This window comes from Barbus barbus, assembly GCF_936440315.1.
Source record: "Barbus barbus genome assembly, chromosome: 13".
Classification (NCBI taxonomy): Eukaryota; Metazoa; Chordata; class Actinopteri; order Cypriniformes; family Cyprinidae; genus Barbus; species Barbus barbus.
Window position 1 is genome coordinate 28,871,793 of NC_136741.1, and position 17,106 is coordinate 28,888,898.

Genomic DNA, 17,106 nt, shown 5'->3' on the forward strand with positions numbered 1-17,106 from the left:
ACCTACTATATAAATATAGACTGTACGCATTGAAATATATGATAAAATCTGAAGACTATTTAATATTTCGGTCCCACTTTATATTAAGTGGTCTTAACGACTATGTACTTACATTTAAATTAATTGTTTAGTATAATGCACTTATTGTTTACATGTTTTTACATTGTACTTATTTAAATACCTGCATGTAATTACATGTGTAATTAATTTCTGTAATTACACTGACCCATCGCTTACACCTTAACCTACCTATACCACCAAACCTGTCCCTAACCTTACCCGTATCCCACCTCAAAAGCAGCAAAAGTGCTTTGCAATACAATATGAACACAAGTACAATGCACTTATTTTTTGATGTAAGTACATAGTCGTTAAGGCCACTTAATATAAATTTCCAATGATCTTTAACTGTCTCCAACATTTGAGGATTTCTATGGAAGAAAATGCTCAAGACACCTTTGGTTATGTGCATACAATAGCTTTATTGTTAACAAATCAGAACCTGCATGCAGAAATCAATGATTCATTGACTTCAACATTAGATCATTGATTTCATCTGGATGTGACCAAACAAAGCAGATTATTTTTTTTTATCATTTTACACCATGCTAGAAATGCACAGCTCATTCGCGTTCCCCTTATCCAGAACATCCTTCTACAAAACATAAATAGATTTAGCTTAAAAAGTCTAAAAGGAATAGAAACTCTTTAAAAAAATCTGTCGAAAGACTATAAGCCTTTGAATAGTCGCACTACTGTATATAAAACAAATCTAAAAACCAAAAAAATAAAACTCTAAAAATGTACAACAGCTGAGAAGGGGGACAAACACCCCCGACCTGAAGGCAGGCAATAAAATATGACAGTTAAATTAATACCAAAAAAAAAAAAAAAATTAAAAACCATCTACAAGAACACTGAAAAAAAATTAAAAAAAAAAGTTAGTACCAGCATTGGTCATTGTTCTCAAACATAACATTTCTATAACGGTTTCCAAAAGATACAGATGCAAAGCAACTGCGCTTCACAAACAGGTTTTACGTCAAAAGCGAATACCGGGATGAGATATAAGAACAATAAAAAAAATGATTTTGGCATTTAAATATTTGGTAAATAAAAGGCTGTCAAGAAATGGCTAAGTACCAAAGTCTTACATTTTATTCAAATGGCTATATACAGATCCCTGGATGTACAAAGTCTGTTTGCAGTGAACTGATTCTCAATCAACAACATCTGTACCTGTTAAAGTAGCTTAGTTGACAGTCAAGCAGCACTGTAGTGGATTGAGTCTCTCGTCGCACAAAACCACCACAACAATAACATACAGATATTAGGAATGTACCATAACACCATGGTTGAAATGAGTATACATTAGTATAGCACACCGATTTCAGGTTTTGCTGTCACGGAATTTAGTTTCGAACGTATACTGCATGCACTCAATTTGGTCCCACCTCTAATGTTTTACTAAGGAAATAAAAAAAACGTTTTACAGCACACAGATTTAAAAACAAAAAGACATCTGATAACGTAAAAGGCTACAGTAACCATCCCTTCTGTAGCACCGATCATGACGTTGACTTTCTTAATGGCTGGTTCAATGGTCAATCCAAAGCCTTTAACCTGTGAATGGCTCCACTGCACCTTAGTGTTTTATTTAAAAAAAATAATAATGGACACAATGGGCCACAAGGTGAAAAGGCAATAAGTGTGAGAGAATGAAAAGACAAGAACATCTTTTGAATCGAGCGGTTTGGCAACAGATGCTATCCCCTCCGAGTCACTAAGATTTTAATGCAAATGTCCAGTCAGAGTGAATTATTTGTGTGAGGTCCTTCTGCGGTTTTCGTGGTATATGAGAGGTTGGCGGCGGTCCGTCGGGCCGAGGCACTGTGTGAGCTTATGGTTTAAAAAAAAAAAGAGAGAGAAGATATGAGGATGCTCATGCGTAGATTTCTGTGGTAGGAGCTTTCTTGTAGATGGGTGTCTTGCCCAGGTCGTAACTTCCTTCGTCTTTCTTCTTGATGCGGAGAACGAAGTGAACCAGCAGGATGATGAGGAGGATGGCGAAGACCAGACCAACTGCTCCGCCCGCAATAACGGCTATAAAACAGAAATAGAAAATGTGAGGGAGGAATAACCTTCAGACACGGCCTTAATGGACAACAGCAGCCTGCACGGATTTTCAAAATATACTTACAAATGTATGAAAATATCAGCTTTGTTATTGTATTACCAGTAATTGAAATAAATTACAAATAATTGGTGATAAAATTGAAAATTAGAAATGCTGCGTTGGCTAAAGTACTAAAATTATAAAAAATAAAATATAAAATTAAAGCCATGTAGAAATTAAAAAAATAAATTATAAAAATGACATGCACTTAACTATGAAAACCCGTTTTCACCATGAGATTAAAAAAAAAAAAAAAAAAAAAAAAAAAAAAAAAAAAAAAAAGTTGCATCTCACAATTCAGACTTTTTTCCCTGCACAATTTTGAGTTTACATCTCACAATTCTGAGAAAAAATGCAAATTTAAAATCCTTTTTTTTTTTTAGAGCTGTGTGAAAATTAGAATTGTGAGAAATAAAGACAGAATCATGATTTATATAGTCAGAATTGTGAATATAGATTGTCAGGTCACAATTAACTTTTATTCCGTGGTGGAAAAAAATCTGAATTGTGAGATGCAAAACTCAGAATTCTTTGAGAAAAAAAAATAAAAATAAAAAAGACGAAAAATACTGAAATAACACTGGAAAATACTGCGTTAGATGATAAAACATCAAACCAGTGGAATTTATTTTAGAGCAAAACGGTAAACGCTGGTGTACTAAAGTTTTGCTATATTTAAATATTCAAATTTTGCCCGACAATATTTATTCATTGTATTTACTTTGCATATCAAACTATCACTACTGCAAACAAATCAAACCATCTCCTCACCTGCAAGCACCTCTGTATTGTTGAGCAAGTTGTCTTCTCCAGCATGTGTCATGAGCACATTGCTGGGCTGGTCTTCATCTTCCTTTGGTTCTCCACGCCGGCCGACCTCATTGGGTTTAACCAGAATATCATTATTAATAGTTGGCTTCAGGGAACCAGATTCTGGGATCCGGTTATTGAAGATGCCAGTCTGAGAAATGGAAAAAAAACAGGTCACAAGAAAGTTAATATAGAAGTTAAATTGGTTGCATGTAAAACAAAAATCTGTCATATGTACAACCAGAGAGTAATTCAACTGATAGTTTCATGAATCATAAGCATGGATAAGAAAGATTGGCAATTCCAGTCGGATATGAACCATGAATGAGTCATTTTAGACCAACGAGTCAGTCGGTGACTCATTTGAGTGTCACTTTGACATTCATTAAAAACAATCAGCTCACAAGAGTCAAAAATCCGATGACACTGATTGCATTGAATATTTGTTGTATTAAACCAGTGGATAAACGCAATAGAAAGATGTGCTGTCTTTATTTGCTGTAGTAATATAAAATATAATTTAAATAAATTCTTTAAAGAGCATTTGACTTTAAAATTCACTTGTGGTTGGCAAATACCTTCATTAAGATTCATTGTTTTATTTCCAAATAGGCATTTCTGTAGTATCCCAATAGTTGTTACGGAGTTTGTCATCAAGAAAAAAAAAAAAGATCATATCTACCTCAATTTCTGTGAGCTCATCTAAAAACCCAGAGCCTGAGCCATCATAATCATCTTCTACATCGTCATCAAAGCCATCCTCGTCGTCAGTTGGGTTTAAATCAGCAAACTCAAAGTCTTCATTCGGAGAGTTGCCAGAAGACTCCAGATCCTCATAGGGCGACTTGATTTTCAGAGGTACCCATGTTTCTGTTTCTCGTACCTACGAAGAGAAATCATTTACATGAGAAATTTACACTTGGCACTATTTGTTCCAAGACAAATCACCAAAGAAAAAAATCACTCCTTTATAATATAATCCAACGCAAACATCAGAAATGGAAGGAAGAGTCACTATTGAGTGACAAAAATGATTTTAATATCAAAACTGGAGTTTAAGACCTGGTGTAAAACATCTATCACTTTAAACGTTATGCAGGTTACTTTTGTTCAGAGAGCACACTTAATTTAATGAAGACACACCAATGCACTGCCAATGAGTTTTAACAATTAATGAACTAAGCCTATTAGCATAACAGGAGGAAGTAGATCGCACAAACTGATTAATGTTTTGTCTGCTTTTCCTCTTTGTCTCTCTCCCAAGACTCTTTCCACAGAAATTACCATTTCTGTTTTCACTGTTGCTATGGTGATTCACACTATAATGCATTACAAACAATTCACTCTTGACCTTAAAGCGAGTTGGAGAGGTAAGAGGCAAGTTAGCGCAGGTTTGGCACCATTGTGTAAAACAACGCAAGAATTCATCGGACAGGGGCTGAGGGTCTTTATCTGTCTTGTTCTCCTGCTCGCTGTCAAAAACAGATTTAATCAAACATGACTTACTGAAAAGTTTCACATACCGGGAAAGCAAAAACATTCATAATGCACAGGTGCGCACTCATGGCGTAACCACCTTAGACACATTTCAAACACACCTTACTGGGGATTTCTGCAAGGCAACAATGACTTCAAGTTTATCGTAAATACAACTTTAAAAACTAATTTAACACTTAAAATGGCTTTAGACGCAAAAGGGAGGGGTTTTTAAAAATGGAGACCGGGGGGACTGACTGACTCATTTTCCAGGAAAACCAGGATCATGCAAACGCCACATGAAACTGCAAGTCTGCTCTAGCCTGCTCTGTTGTTCGAAGATAATAAAAGAAAAAGGGAGAGCGAGAAACAGAGAACGACAGAAACCACAAGAGGGTGTGGGGAGAGAGACCAACATACTTTATGGTTTTCAGCCTTGTGCTGTGAAACCCCACTCCAAAATCCCCCTACATTACGAAATACTGAGCACAGAGAGAGGGGGGAAAAAAAGCCTGTATAAAAAAGTACAGCGGATACCCTCTGACCGTAAAGAGGCGTAGAGCCATGGTTCAATTAAACCAATGCTTAAATTCTCATAAGCAACCATTAACTTCTCAGTAAATTTATATAAGCCACTTGAAAGAGAAAAAAAAAAAAAAAAAAAAAAATCCCAAAACTAAAAGTTCTAGACTAAGACGGACTGCTAAAGAAAGTCCCTCAATTTCTCAGTCCAGGGCTCGCAAAATTTAAACATCCCTGGTAGCCCTTCGGGCAGGTACTCTTCAGATTTTGGTAGCCCGAAAATTAATTTACCGGTAACTAGCCCAAATAAAACAAACAAACAAAAAAAAAAAAAAAAACACATTTTTTAAATATAGAAAATCAGATAGGAGTCTAATTGTCTGTCAAAAATATTTTCAATACACAAATATCAACAGCAAGTATCTGCAGAATAAAAAAAAAAAAAAAAAAGGCAATTTATGACCCATTTTAAGAGCTGCAGAAGAAAAAATTAAGAAAAATTTAGGAGCGCCTTAATAGGCCTATAGTGGTATCCAGTACACAAATCAGCACCTCCCGCGCTCATAAACGCTGCTTTATCAGGCGTTATAGGTAAGATGAAATGAAAATGCCAACGACACGTTTCTGAGGACAGTCGCTTCCCTTCAGATGTGTTCACAAAGACATCCATGTCGTGTTTTGATTTGAAACGTGCAGCGCTCATTTATTCAATGACATCATTGCCTTCTGAAGTTTAATCCAGCCGTGTCGCCATTCTTGTCTTTCCGTCCACATCTGTAAGACCTCTTGAAATTATAATTAAGACATTTCTAATACCATTTAACGTTTTAAAACTTTATGGCCTTAAATTTGACATCTAAATTGAAGAGTTTAAGGACCTGCGGGAGCCCTGTATTTTAAAAGGTAGCCTGTCGGGCAGGGCATTTACATTTTGGTAGCCCGACTGGTTTGAGACATGACATTGTACCGGATCATAGATCTGCATCAATTGAACTGTGCTATCAAACGGTTTTCGGTTCAAGATGCTTACTATCAAACAGATCATGTCTCAAATAATGCTTTTTGTTTTACATTTCTCAGCAATAACCAAAAAACCCCTCCCCAGCATCTAAAAAGAAACCAAATCAAAATAACAGCTCTTAAAAGAATCATAGTTGGTTCATTTAGTTCACCTAAAATTAAAATTCTGTCATTTACTTGCCCTCACATCGTTCCAAACCAGACTTTTTCACACAAAAGATGTTTGTCAATGTTCGTGCTGTATAATATAATATGTATAATAAGCTATTATTCATGTCAATGAGTTTGCAAATTATATCTGGCATCAGTACAGAATATTATCCTCAAAGTGAGCTGTAATGCCGGGGAGGGAGAAGCCTGTATAAATTAACCAGCTTAGTAAACCAGGCCCAAGTCAAGACTAGCAAAGCTAGGAGCAAATCCGACCATCTGCTGACAAATGGTCTGTTCATTCAATCATCTGTTCCAGTGAGTCACAATGGGACATGCAAAGAGAAGATAACACAATCAGTGACTCCTCCATTACTGTGATAAACTGTCCATGGTGATCAGGCGATTATTCACTGTTTGAGTTTAAAGGCCAATATTTAAATAACCGTGACCGTTTGCATCTTCGATTTACCAAGCAACTTCTGATTTTGAAAAGTCACAGAAAGTCAGAACATTTCACAAAATTTCTCCTCAAAATGTCTAGATTCTGTCTGGGATTCACTGGTGACCCATTAAAGCTGCATCGATCCGATACTCATGATCGGTATCGGCTCCGATACGGTCATTTTCTGCGGATCGGGTATCGGTCAGACGAGACCGATCCAAATCCGATATTGTGCGTATAATATTCTGTGTGATTGTTGAGCCCCACGAAAGGCACAAAAACATTATAAAAGCACCATAAAGTGTTCGTGCACTATTTCAAGTGTTCTGAAGCTGTTCCATAGTTTAATCTGAGGTACAGATAAATATTTAAGTCTTTAAATTCAAGTCCAGGTAAACTCTTCTCTCCGCCGCGGCTGTCTGTCATCCTCCATTCAGCGTTCAAACTGCGTGTTGCGTTCGGTTACTACAGTCAAACTCTCTTCAAGAGCGCACAGTTACTGAGGTTTAAAACTGTTAAAAGAAAAGGCTTAATAAACGTACGCACAGATTTAATACACTACGCATCAATATCTCTTCCCTTTGTACTTTGAACGTTTCTATGCGGACTCAGAGGGCTGTGCGCTGTGACTCCGTGTCGCTTCAAGCGCATCATTCTGCGCACGGGATGCACATAAGCGCTTTCTGCTGCTCTATATTGGAGCCTTACATATAATACTTTTGCGCAATGAAAGATAGTTAACAGTCTTTCTTGTTCTGTCCTATCTATCATATGTTGCTGCCTTCATTACTGTGCTATAGATTTAAAAGAAATGTCTTTTAATTTTATAGTAGCCTATATTTATATATAAATGTATTTGCTTGTTTTTTCATGAATGTATTTTACAACAATTCAAAGAGCAATGTGTATAATTTCACCAGATTTAGTCCTACACTTATTCACATTTAAATTGTAAATAAAAATGATTCACTAGGTTTTATAAAATTATTGTGCACCCATGATTTTTCTAGAGTATCTTTTGCTGCATTATAAACCAAGTTTATAACAGTATTTGTCATAGATTATGATTATATATTTTTTCAATTGTTATTTTTCATTAAAATGAAGTTATCTATATGTAGTAGATTGTGTTTAACACAGAGTAACACTCACAGACACACAGAAATTCTACATCGATTTAAAAAAAAAAAAAAAAAAAAAAAAAAAAAAAAAAAAAACTGCGCTGGTATCGGATTGGATCGGTTTCGGCAGATACTCCGAATTTTCAGGATCGGATCGGTTCTGAAAAAATGGTATCGTTGCATCCCTACTACAGATATTATCCACTGTTGTGGTTTGAAGACTCTCCTTGTCGTCCTTTCAGGTCACAACCAATTACAGCCTCAGTCGTCAAGACAAATGGCATCTGTCGCTCCCACCAATCGGATTTACCAGTGTATTGTGTCATATGATCTCCTCATGAGATACACTCCACGCCCAGGACAAAGTGAATGTCCTACTTTGCACACAAACACACTCGCATGTCAGAAGCATTCCTTCCACCTTTACAGGAACTATTTATAGCCGTGTTTTCCTTCTTACACTCCCAGCTGAATCTCAGCAGCGGGGCGGAAAGACTCACCTGCCTGTTTAGAGATACGTCATTGTTCAATCACACGCCAAATTCTCACCCCAACACCTGTTCAAAGCCCTCAAGCATTAGTGCATGTGAAGTAAACAGGATTGGACTCTTCCTTCGAAATCTTCAACTAAACCAAACAAAAAGGACTATACAGCCTCATTGTCGTCAGTCTCTATTCTCTCACACAGGAAGTGCGATCACGCTTCCTATCTGTTGGTGGCTTTTATTAATGAAGGTTCTCACCATTAAGTCAAAGATTGTTTAATACACAATGAGCCATTCTGAATAGCCCAAACAATCAGCATTATGTAATCTGGACATGAGGAGTTCAAGCTTTCTGAAAACAGACATTCCCTGACTGGCTAAAACCATAAATTAACAGAGATTTAAAGTGGATTCTGGGATAAAAAATTTTTTACCAAATAGGTTCTTGGTTTTCAAGAGACTCACCAATTAACTATTACACATCTCTAAAGAATAGCACCCATATCACACACACACTTGTGCGCATTCAACAGGAAACAATCACGTTCACAGGTAAAGTTACAAACCTATTTAATAAAGCCAATACATAATTACTCTTTAGCTTTTATAGAAATTAGATTAACACTTACACACAAGAAATGTGTGATTATTCAGATGACAAAAATTCTGAATGAACATTATTGCATGAATATGTTTTTATTTATAGAGCACATTTAACGCAACAGAAGTTGACCAAAAAAGTGCTTAAAGTAAATTATCAAATATATTAAGTAAAAAGAAAAAAAAAACTAAGAATAATAATCCTCAAGACTAGCTTTAAAACCAGTCAATAATGGAGAGGACCTGAATTATCATTAATAATATACATGAAAGGACCAATAAAAGAGCATTCTGAACAATTACAAGACTCAGGAAAACAACTTAAAGGTAATCCAGGATACTGCAAGTTAGCAGTAAATGTGTTATTAGATGTGAAAGACCACTGTGGGTTTGTAGGAACATCAATGGGGTGATTAGACTCCAAGATTTCTTCAACTCAACCTGAGAAACACCCAGATGGGTGTTTATTTGAAGAATGAGTATTTTCAGGAGTACAAACATTTACACGCCAAGAAAGACAAAAGGAATTGCCATTGCTTAGGGGGAGGGTGTAGTCCACAAAGAAACTTTACTAATGACTAGGTAGTAAAGCCAATTCTGATGAATACAGATATCACAAACCTAATGACTAATATGTTATAATGAGCAAACCATTAATTACTACTTAAGCACAAATAAAAGCATCAAAGTGCTATCATCCACACCAATAAGCAGAAAAAAAAAGAAACAGGCCAAATAATAAAAAGAGAGGAACCATCATTGTGAAGGACAGCTGGTAGCTGGTTATCAGCATTTCCAACTAAAGCCCGTCTGGCATATGCTTAATAGCTCCACAAGCAACAGAACTGGAACGGTGGTGGATGTGGTCTGCTAAATGACTCTAGAACACACCGGATTCCCTTTATATGGCCTCAAGATATTCAGACAGCATAAGGCATTGCATTTATTTTCAATAAACAACTGCGTTCACAAGCAGAGTTGATGTAATAACTACAATTCTTCTTTCACTGAAGCAGCAAATAAAACCCTCTCGTTCGGTGCCAACATTCCAGCCTCAAAAGCAATTTAATAGGCCAGTGGACAGCAATGCAGAAATCATTATTACATCCTGGTGAAAGTATTTATCATGTCCACTGCCTTTCAACAGCCATTCAGATGAGCTTTGTACCCTAAAAACAACTGAATAAATAAAAAGCAAACCTATTCATATACAAATCACCTCATGCCTAATTCATAACAATCATTAGCAAGACAACTAGCATGGCCATTAAACTTAATAAATAATAACAGTTTGTGTTATCTTTTAAGATAAAGCGTCTGCCAAATGACTAAATGTAGATGTAAGATAATGATTAAGCTATTAAGGTGACAAAATACTTTTTGTAATAAAATGATTTTTTCCAACTTTTAAAATGAAAGATTATTGGAGTATGTTTTATAAGAAAATGCTATTTCATGTTTTCTAACTTCATGTTTAATCAATGCATTACTTGACATTTATCTGTAATTCTTTATGAAATTTACTACCAATTCCGGAGTTCAAACTGGTGGGGTTACACAGTTATATATACAGGATACAAATCCTGAAAAAAAAAAAAAAAAAACTCTTAGGAGGTTATCGATATTACTGCCACTTTTTTTGTTTGCCCAACATGTCTCTTTCTAACTAGATATTATTTGTTTCATCAGCTAAGGTGGTGAAAGCTACACTCAAATATTCAAAACAAACCCAAATGCCAAATCGAGAATATCCACTCATACTTTGCCTATAGGTTTAAAGTGTCCATGTCATGTTGAGTTTAAGCCACACAAACTTGTCCAGTGGCTAAAGAGGAGGGACCTGGATGAAAGAGGTGAGCCATTTAAATCCGCCGAACTGTGTGAAATCCCAAAAGAAGGGCCGGTCAAGGTCAGGAGGGGTCACATTCCTCAGGAAAAATCCCAAAAGAATGGAGAGGGAGGGGGATGAAAGGAACACAGACACTTCTGCATGATTTTGAGGAATGCTGTGGCCTTCTCTGCCGCGAAGGACAAGGCCTTTGGTGCATGTGAGCTTGTTCTCACATTCCCATCCGAGATTATATCACACCGTCCGATGTACTACTGACAGCGCAGCTGGTTTACTGTTCTATTACCTGAGGATTGCACAATATTACACACTAAAACCATCAACAGACAAGGTCAAGACGCAATACAAAAGTGCATCTGTTATGGTGTTTAAGTGTAGATAAAGATCTGCGACAACACCTTTCCAAAGGTCTGAGCAAATGGAAGGTTTGGGCCCAAAGAATTTGCATTTTGACTGTCTGTGTGTGTGTGTGTGTGTGTGTGTGTCTGACTTACCCAGCAAGCACACTGGGTGGCATTTCTCTTCTATTTCAGCTCCACAGACATCTGCAGCAAGCTATTCTTTTGAGTTATGAAAGAACTGGCCAACACAAAGCTGTGGCATCCCATTCACAGGTGCTCCAGTGGGTGATTCCATAATGAACAGATGGAAAATTAACCCTCATGGACTGAATCCAGTCTAATCAATTAACGCCAAAATAACTCCCTGAGGGCAAAAACTGTCACATGAAAGCCAATGCTACTCATGAGGTTACTTAACAAACAAATACGCGCAAGACTAGTTTGGTGCCAAAAGCCATAAAACTAATCTCTTGAATATATTTCTTACACACCTACATAAATATATAACTTAAGCGCAGAAATTGAATATCACAAAACCACAACTCGCGACTAACTTAATTCCTTGTCGAATCTTACATTTGATGTTTGTTTGAGGTGCGTGCCCAAAGACCGAGAACACTTGTTTGACAATTAAACTAAAGTTAAATGATTAGTCTGAACATTTGTTGAATGTAGAAGAATGTGTTGTTTCGACAGGTCTGTTGTCAGGGAGCTAACGTTAAAGCTTTAGCTAACAGAAATATCACCTTTTTTCGTCATTTGTGATTAAAGAAAACGATTATATGCGTAGTATCTTAACTATAAAGTTAAAATTCATAAGATACTCACCGATTCAGAGAAAACAGCAGCAGCCGCGGACAAAACCAACATGAGGTAAACTTTCAACATCTTCTCTTCAAACAAAAGCCCCGGTGCCGAAAGTTGTTGTCAGTTTCCTAAGTGAATCACTTCTATAAATCAAAATGAACCGCTCCTGGTTTTGTAAGTCCTCTTTTATGTCGATTCGATTAGACTTATATCGCGTATTTCTTACCGCTGTCCTCTGTGATGGTGCGCAGTATTCCTCCTGTGTAATGATTGATCCGGTTTAGTTTTATTTAGAGCCGTGACCAAATAAGACCCGCCCCTCTTCGTGTGCAGCCAATCAAAACACGGGCAGAAGCAGTGACGTAATTTTCGGAAACTCCGGACGCAACAAGTTTATAACACACACACACACAAAAAGTTTATAACAACAAAACACATTAGAATCCATCATGATGGAGAAGAACGTTGTAAACACAAGTTTTAAGATGATTTGAATAAGTTTTTTTTGACTAGGCCTATATAAAACAACTGTTTTAAAATTAATATCTTATAGATACAAATTCATCCGTTCTCTGACAATTATACTTAATATCCGTCCTTAACTGACCAAAATAAAATTATTGAATTACGATTAGCACGTTTTAGGAAGTTTTAGGTTTTAGGAAGAAGAATAGACTGAAAGCGAGATGCTCGTGGAAAGTTCAATGACGTAAACTTCCGGGGTTTTTTTTTTTTTTACTGTACTTTTTGATTGTTCTTCCCTTTTCCCTTAAGCGTTCTGAAAAACAAAAACCACAATGATATTTAGATGCCATTGCTGATAAAAAAAAAAAAGATAAGTTTTATTTTCTGTTCTTTTTTTCTTCTCCAATGGCTTGCTGGTCTTAGTTGGTTTATACTGGTTTTAGCTGGTCGATGGTCTCCCAGCCTGGTGTTCAGATTTATGCTGATCTCCAAAAACTGCAAACTGACTAGACTGAGATTACTTAAGACCAGCAAACCATTTTACCATTTGGCGACTTTTTTTCTTTTCATAAATGTGGTGTTGCATCATAGAATGTCATTTCCAATAAAAGGCATCAGTTCTCATGTAGGCACAGTAACTGGAAAATGATGGAATAATTCGCTCTTATCGCAGCTTTTCTATTCTGGCATGGCTTTGAACTTGAAACCACTTTTGCAAGTCCCAACATAACACTGTCAGTGAATAGTGCTTTACTCCCAAGTTCACTCTATTACAGTAAATCATCTCTTGGTAAATCATCAATTCTTTGTCAAGTCATTAGAAATATACTCTATTACAAAGATTAGAATCAGGCATTTTTTCAATTAGGTTAATCATCTAAGCATGTCTGCAATGTGTCACTATTTATAATTCCCTATTAGTAAGAATAGCGTGGCTTAGATTGCAATGCAAATCATTCAGTACAAGTCACTTGAAGTTAATCAAGACTGTCATGCTAATAAAAGTCTCTCGTGTATGGAAATGGTCATTGTATAGGCCTTAAGGTTCAGAAATACTGCAAATACTCGCTGTGTCAAAATCCTCTTAAATGCCTAATTTACCTGGCAAATGAACTTAATTCAGATTCAGATTGACTTGTTTGAAGTGGCTGGATGAATGTGATGGTATTACAACAGATATTCTCTAATCTTGATTGTAATCGGAGTAATTTTAAAAACTCAAAACAGACATTATTATTACTGCAGTGTTAACAATCTAAATATATATACATTCATGCCCTTCTACAGCAGTTCTCTTTATATATTTCAAAACAACAAATCCCCAATTATCTTTTTATGTCCTAGTCGTTATGTCCACTTTATTAGGTACACCTGTTCAATTGCTTGGTAACACAAATTGCTAATCAGCCAATCACATGGCAGCAACTTAATGCATTATAGGCATCTAGATGTGGTGAAGACGACTTGTTGAAGTTCAAACCAAGCATCAGAATGGGGAAGAAAGGGGATTTAAGTGATTTTGAACGTGGAATGGTTGTTGGTGCCAGATGGGCTGGTCTGAGTATTTTAAAAACTGCTGATGTACTGGGATTTTCAGATGGTAGGGTCAGAATTTGGCGTCAAGATCATGAAAGCATGGATCCATCCTGCCTTGTCTCAACAGTTCAGGCTGCTGGTGGTGGTGTAATGGTGTGGGGGATATTTTCTTGGCACACTTTTGGCCCCTTAGTACCAATTGAGCATCGTTTAAACGCCACAGCCTACCTGAGTATTGTTGCTGACCATGTCCATCCCTTAGTGTACCCATCTTCTGATGGCTACTTCCAGCAGGATAATGCACCATGTCACAAAGCTCAAATCATCTCAGACTGGTTTCTTGAACATGACCATGAATTCATTTTACTCAAATGGCCTCCACAGTCACCAGATCTCAATCCAATAGAGCACCTTTGGGATGTGGTGGAACGGGAGATTCGCATCATGGATGTGCAGCCGACAAATCTGCAGCAACTGCGTGATGCTATCATATCAATATGGACCAAAATCTCTGAGGAATGTTTCCAACACCTTGTTGAATCTATGTCACGAAGAATTAAGGCAGTTCTGAAGGCAAAAGGGGGTCCAACCCGGTACTAGCAAGGTGTACCTAATAAAGTGGCCAGTGAGTGTATGTTCCCCACATCTGCACAAACATCAACTTCAGATTGCTTGTAAAATTGTGGAAAGCTCTTCTACGCTCAAACCAAGTTGTAAAAAGTGCCAGCTGCGTCATTGACCTGCTGCTCATGAGGTCTCAGACTGTCCTATATTATGAAGTGCGATAAGAATCTGGCCTGATTTCAGCCTTGATTTGTTTAGTCTGGGACTAGAGTGCATTTTATACAACGTGGAGGTGTTCTGAAAAATGCAAGAGATTAACATGTTTTTTAAAGATGATATTTGCCTTAAGACTGAGAGTGCAGAGTGAAATACATCTGTGAATGCATACAATGTGAGAAATGCGAACGTAAGCGACTTTTGACAACAAAAATAGCCATCAATCATGGTTATGATCTAACTTAGCATTGCATACTTGTTAGTGATGCATAATGTTCCTTATTTAAGGGTCAAAATAGGGCGCATAAAGCATCTTAGAAATGTGATTATGAACCAAAAGCTGGTGGTGAATCTTCATTCTTAGTTATTTCGTAACTAGTTCATTATTTAAGCAGAACAGATAAGTGCGCTCCATATTCTTTAATATGTACAATTCCACCTGTAGGCTTGTGTTTAAATGTAACATTTTAGAGCTCATGGGTTGTCAGCGTTGCTGTTATGCCGTCATTGATAATCAGTTCTATAGCAGCTGCTGATCCAAGAGCAACGACGGAAAAGTTTAGGCAGAGGCAGTAAACACTGCAGCTCGGGTCAGCTCGTTCAAGCAATTGTGGCAATCAAATCCACATGGTGTACATTAGAGAGAAGCCTGGCTCAGTGCTGCTGTACGCTGGCCTTCTCCACATCCCCGCCTCGACTTTCACTCAGTCATAGTCCGTCTTTTGTCTCCATGTAAAAAGCAAATTCCACCCAACCTCTGACATAGTCTGACACACATTCCAATTCAAGCACAACAATGGAGGCCTTTGTGCTGCGCTGCTGTGTGTGCGCATGTTTGCTTTTCATTTTTTTATTACACTCTAGATCGGCTAGAACGTTTAATAATTTTTTTGTAGCCATATTGCTGGTATGTGTGTGATCTCACAACTCCCCTCCATAACACAAAAAAAAAACACACACATCTGCAAACTTGATGACTGTTTATGGTGGGAAAAAAAGAGTTCTGTGTGGTCCCTTCGCTCTTTTGTGTTACCTGTACATTTCTATCATGGGATACTAGGAAAAATACTACATTTTATTACATGATTGCTTCTTGATTGAGGTCAAACTTTATTTTAAGGTCCAATTTTCACTATTAACTAATCATTACACTCTAAAAAAAATGCTGGGTTAAATACAACCCAGCACTGGGTAAAATAAGGACAAACCCACAGTTGTTTTCAACCCACAGTTGGGTTAAATGTTCAACTCAAACTTCTGGGCTTTAACCCAATTGTTGGTTGAAAACAACCCAGTCGCTGAGTTTGTCCTTATTTTACCCAGCGCTGTATTTAATGTAATTTGCTGCTTACTAGTTAGTGAGGTAGTTGTTAGGTTTAGGTATTGGGTTAGGGATGTATAATACAGAATATGTGCTAATAAACAGCCAAAATGTTATTAATAGGTATGATAATAAGCAACTTAATAGTGTAAATTGGTCCCTATATTTAAGTTTTACCAAAATTGTATATATTTTTGGACACTTTTTAAAACTACATTTTCAGGTTTTAGTTACTTGAGGCACATTTTTTTATGTTTTGGTTGCAATCAGAGCAGGTGTGTGTAGGTGTGATATTCCTTGAGGGAAGTTTCTATAATGTATTCAGTGAAATTTTTGTGTTTAGCGCAAACAATCCAATCTAATCTCTTTCTCCTGAGGGGTGTTAGACGTGAGGTGATGTTTGTGCTTGTCGTTGCTTTTGTAAACTACTCATTATGAAGTAAATAAGCTCATCACAAACATGCATGCCACAGAAGATAGTTGAACAATAAAGCTATGCAATCCCTTTGAGCGGCCTACATAAATTAAGTTAATGATATTAGGGGAGTCATTTTTGTCAGGGCTGACTTTTTGTTAGTTTGTTTTTCTTTATCTTCCTTCATCAGTTTACGAGGTGCAGCCCGTCAGTAACATCATTAACATATTAATTGCTCTAAATGTGAATTGTTATCTGTGTTGAATAATCCGTAACATATTTTATTAGATTACTCAAGTGTATTTTTGTAATGGAAATTCAAAGACAATTTTACCTATGAAGTTAAAAAGTGCTGTAAAATCACAGTGCAATGCAAGCTATGTTTACTTGCAAAAAACTTTCAGCTACACAAGATTAAACATCTAATCTGAAAAAGCATCTTGAGGTAAGTTGCTCTCGATCTGTGAAAACCAGGGCTGCTAACACTGATCTCATGATCACACACCACACTGCCTTTCACACATATATATTTATAACATGTAGACTTGGTTTCACAGACAGGGCTTAGATTAAGCCAGGATTAAGCCATAGTTCAATTAGGACATGTAAGAAGCTTTTATAAATGTGTCTTATAGAATAAAGAAAAAAAACTTTACTGGTGTGCATCTTCAGGCACATATATCACAAGATCTGTCAGAGCAAGATTCTCTCTTTTATATATAGTCTCTAATAATCGCCAAAGCTGTATTTATTTGATCAAAAATACAGTTGAAATAATAATAATAGA

At 36.7% G+C, this 17,106-nt stretch overlaps 1 protein-coding gene across 1 annotated transcript; it reads right to left on the bottom strand.

Annotated features, from left to right (window-relative positions):
* Positions 1–464: 464 nt before the first annotated feature.
* Positions 465–12,067, bottom strand: LOC306878770 (syndecan-4-like). Its single transcript, XM_079431294.1, has 5 exons — positions 12,029–12,067; positions 11,824–11,930; positions 3,669–3,869; positions 2,948–3,137; positions 465–2,103 (listed from the first exon to the last, which is right to left on the bottom strand). Exons 2-5 carry the CDS (start codon positions 11,881–11,883, stop codon positions 1,943–1,945), a joined length of 612 nt encoding a protein of 203 aa, XP_079287420.1. The 5' UTR covers positions 11,884–11,930; positions 12,029–12,067; the 3' UTR covers positions 465–1,942.
* Positions 12,068–17,106: the final 5,039 nt, after the last annotated feature.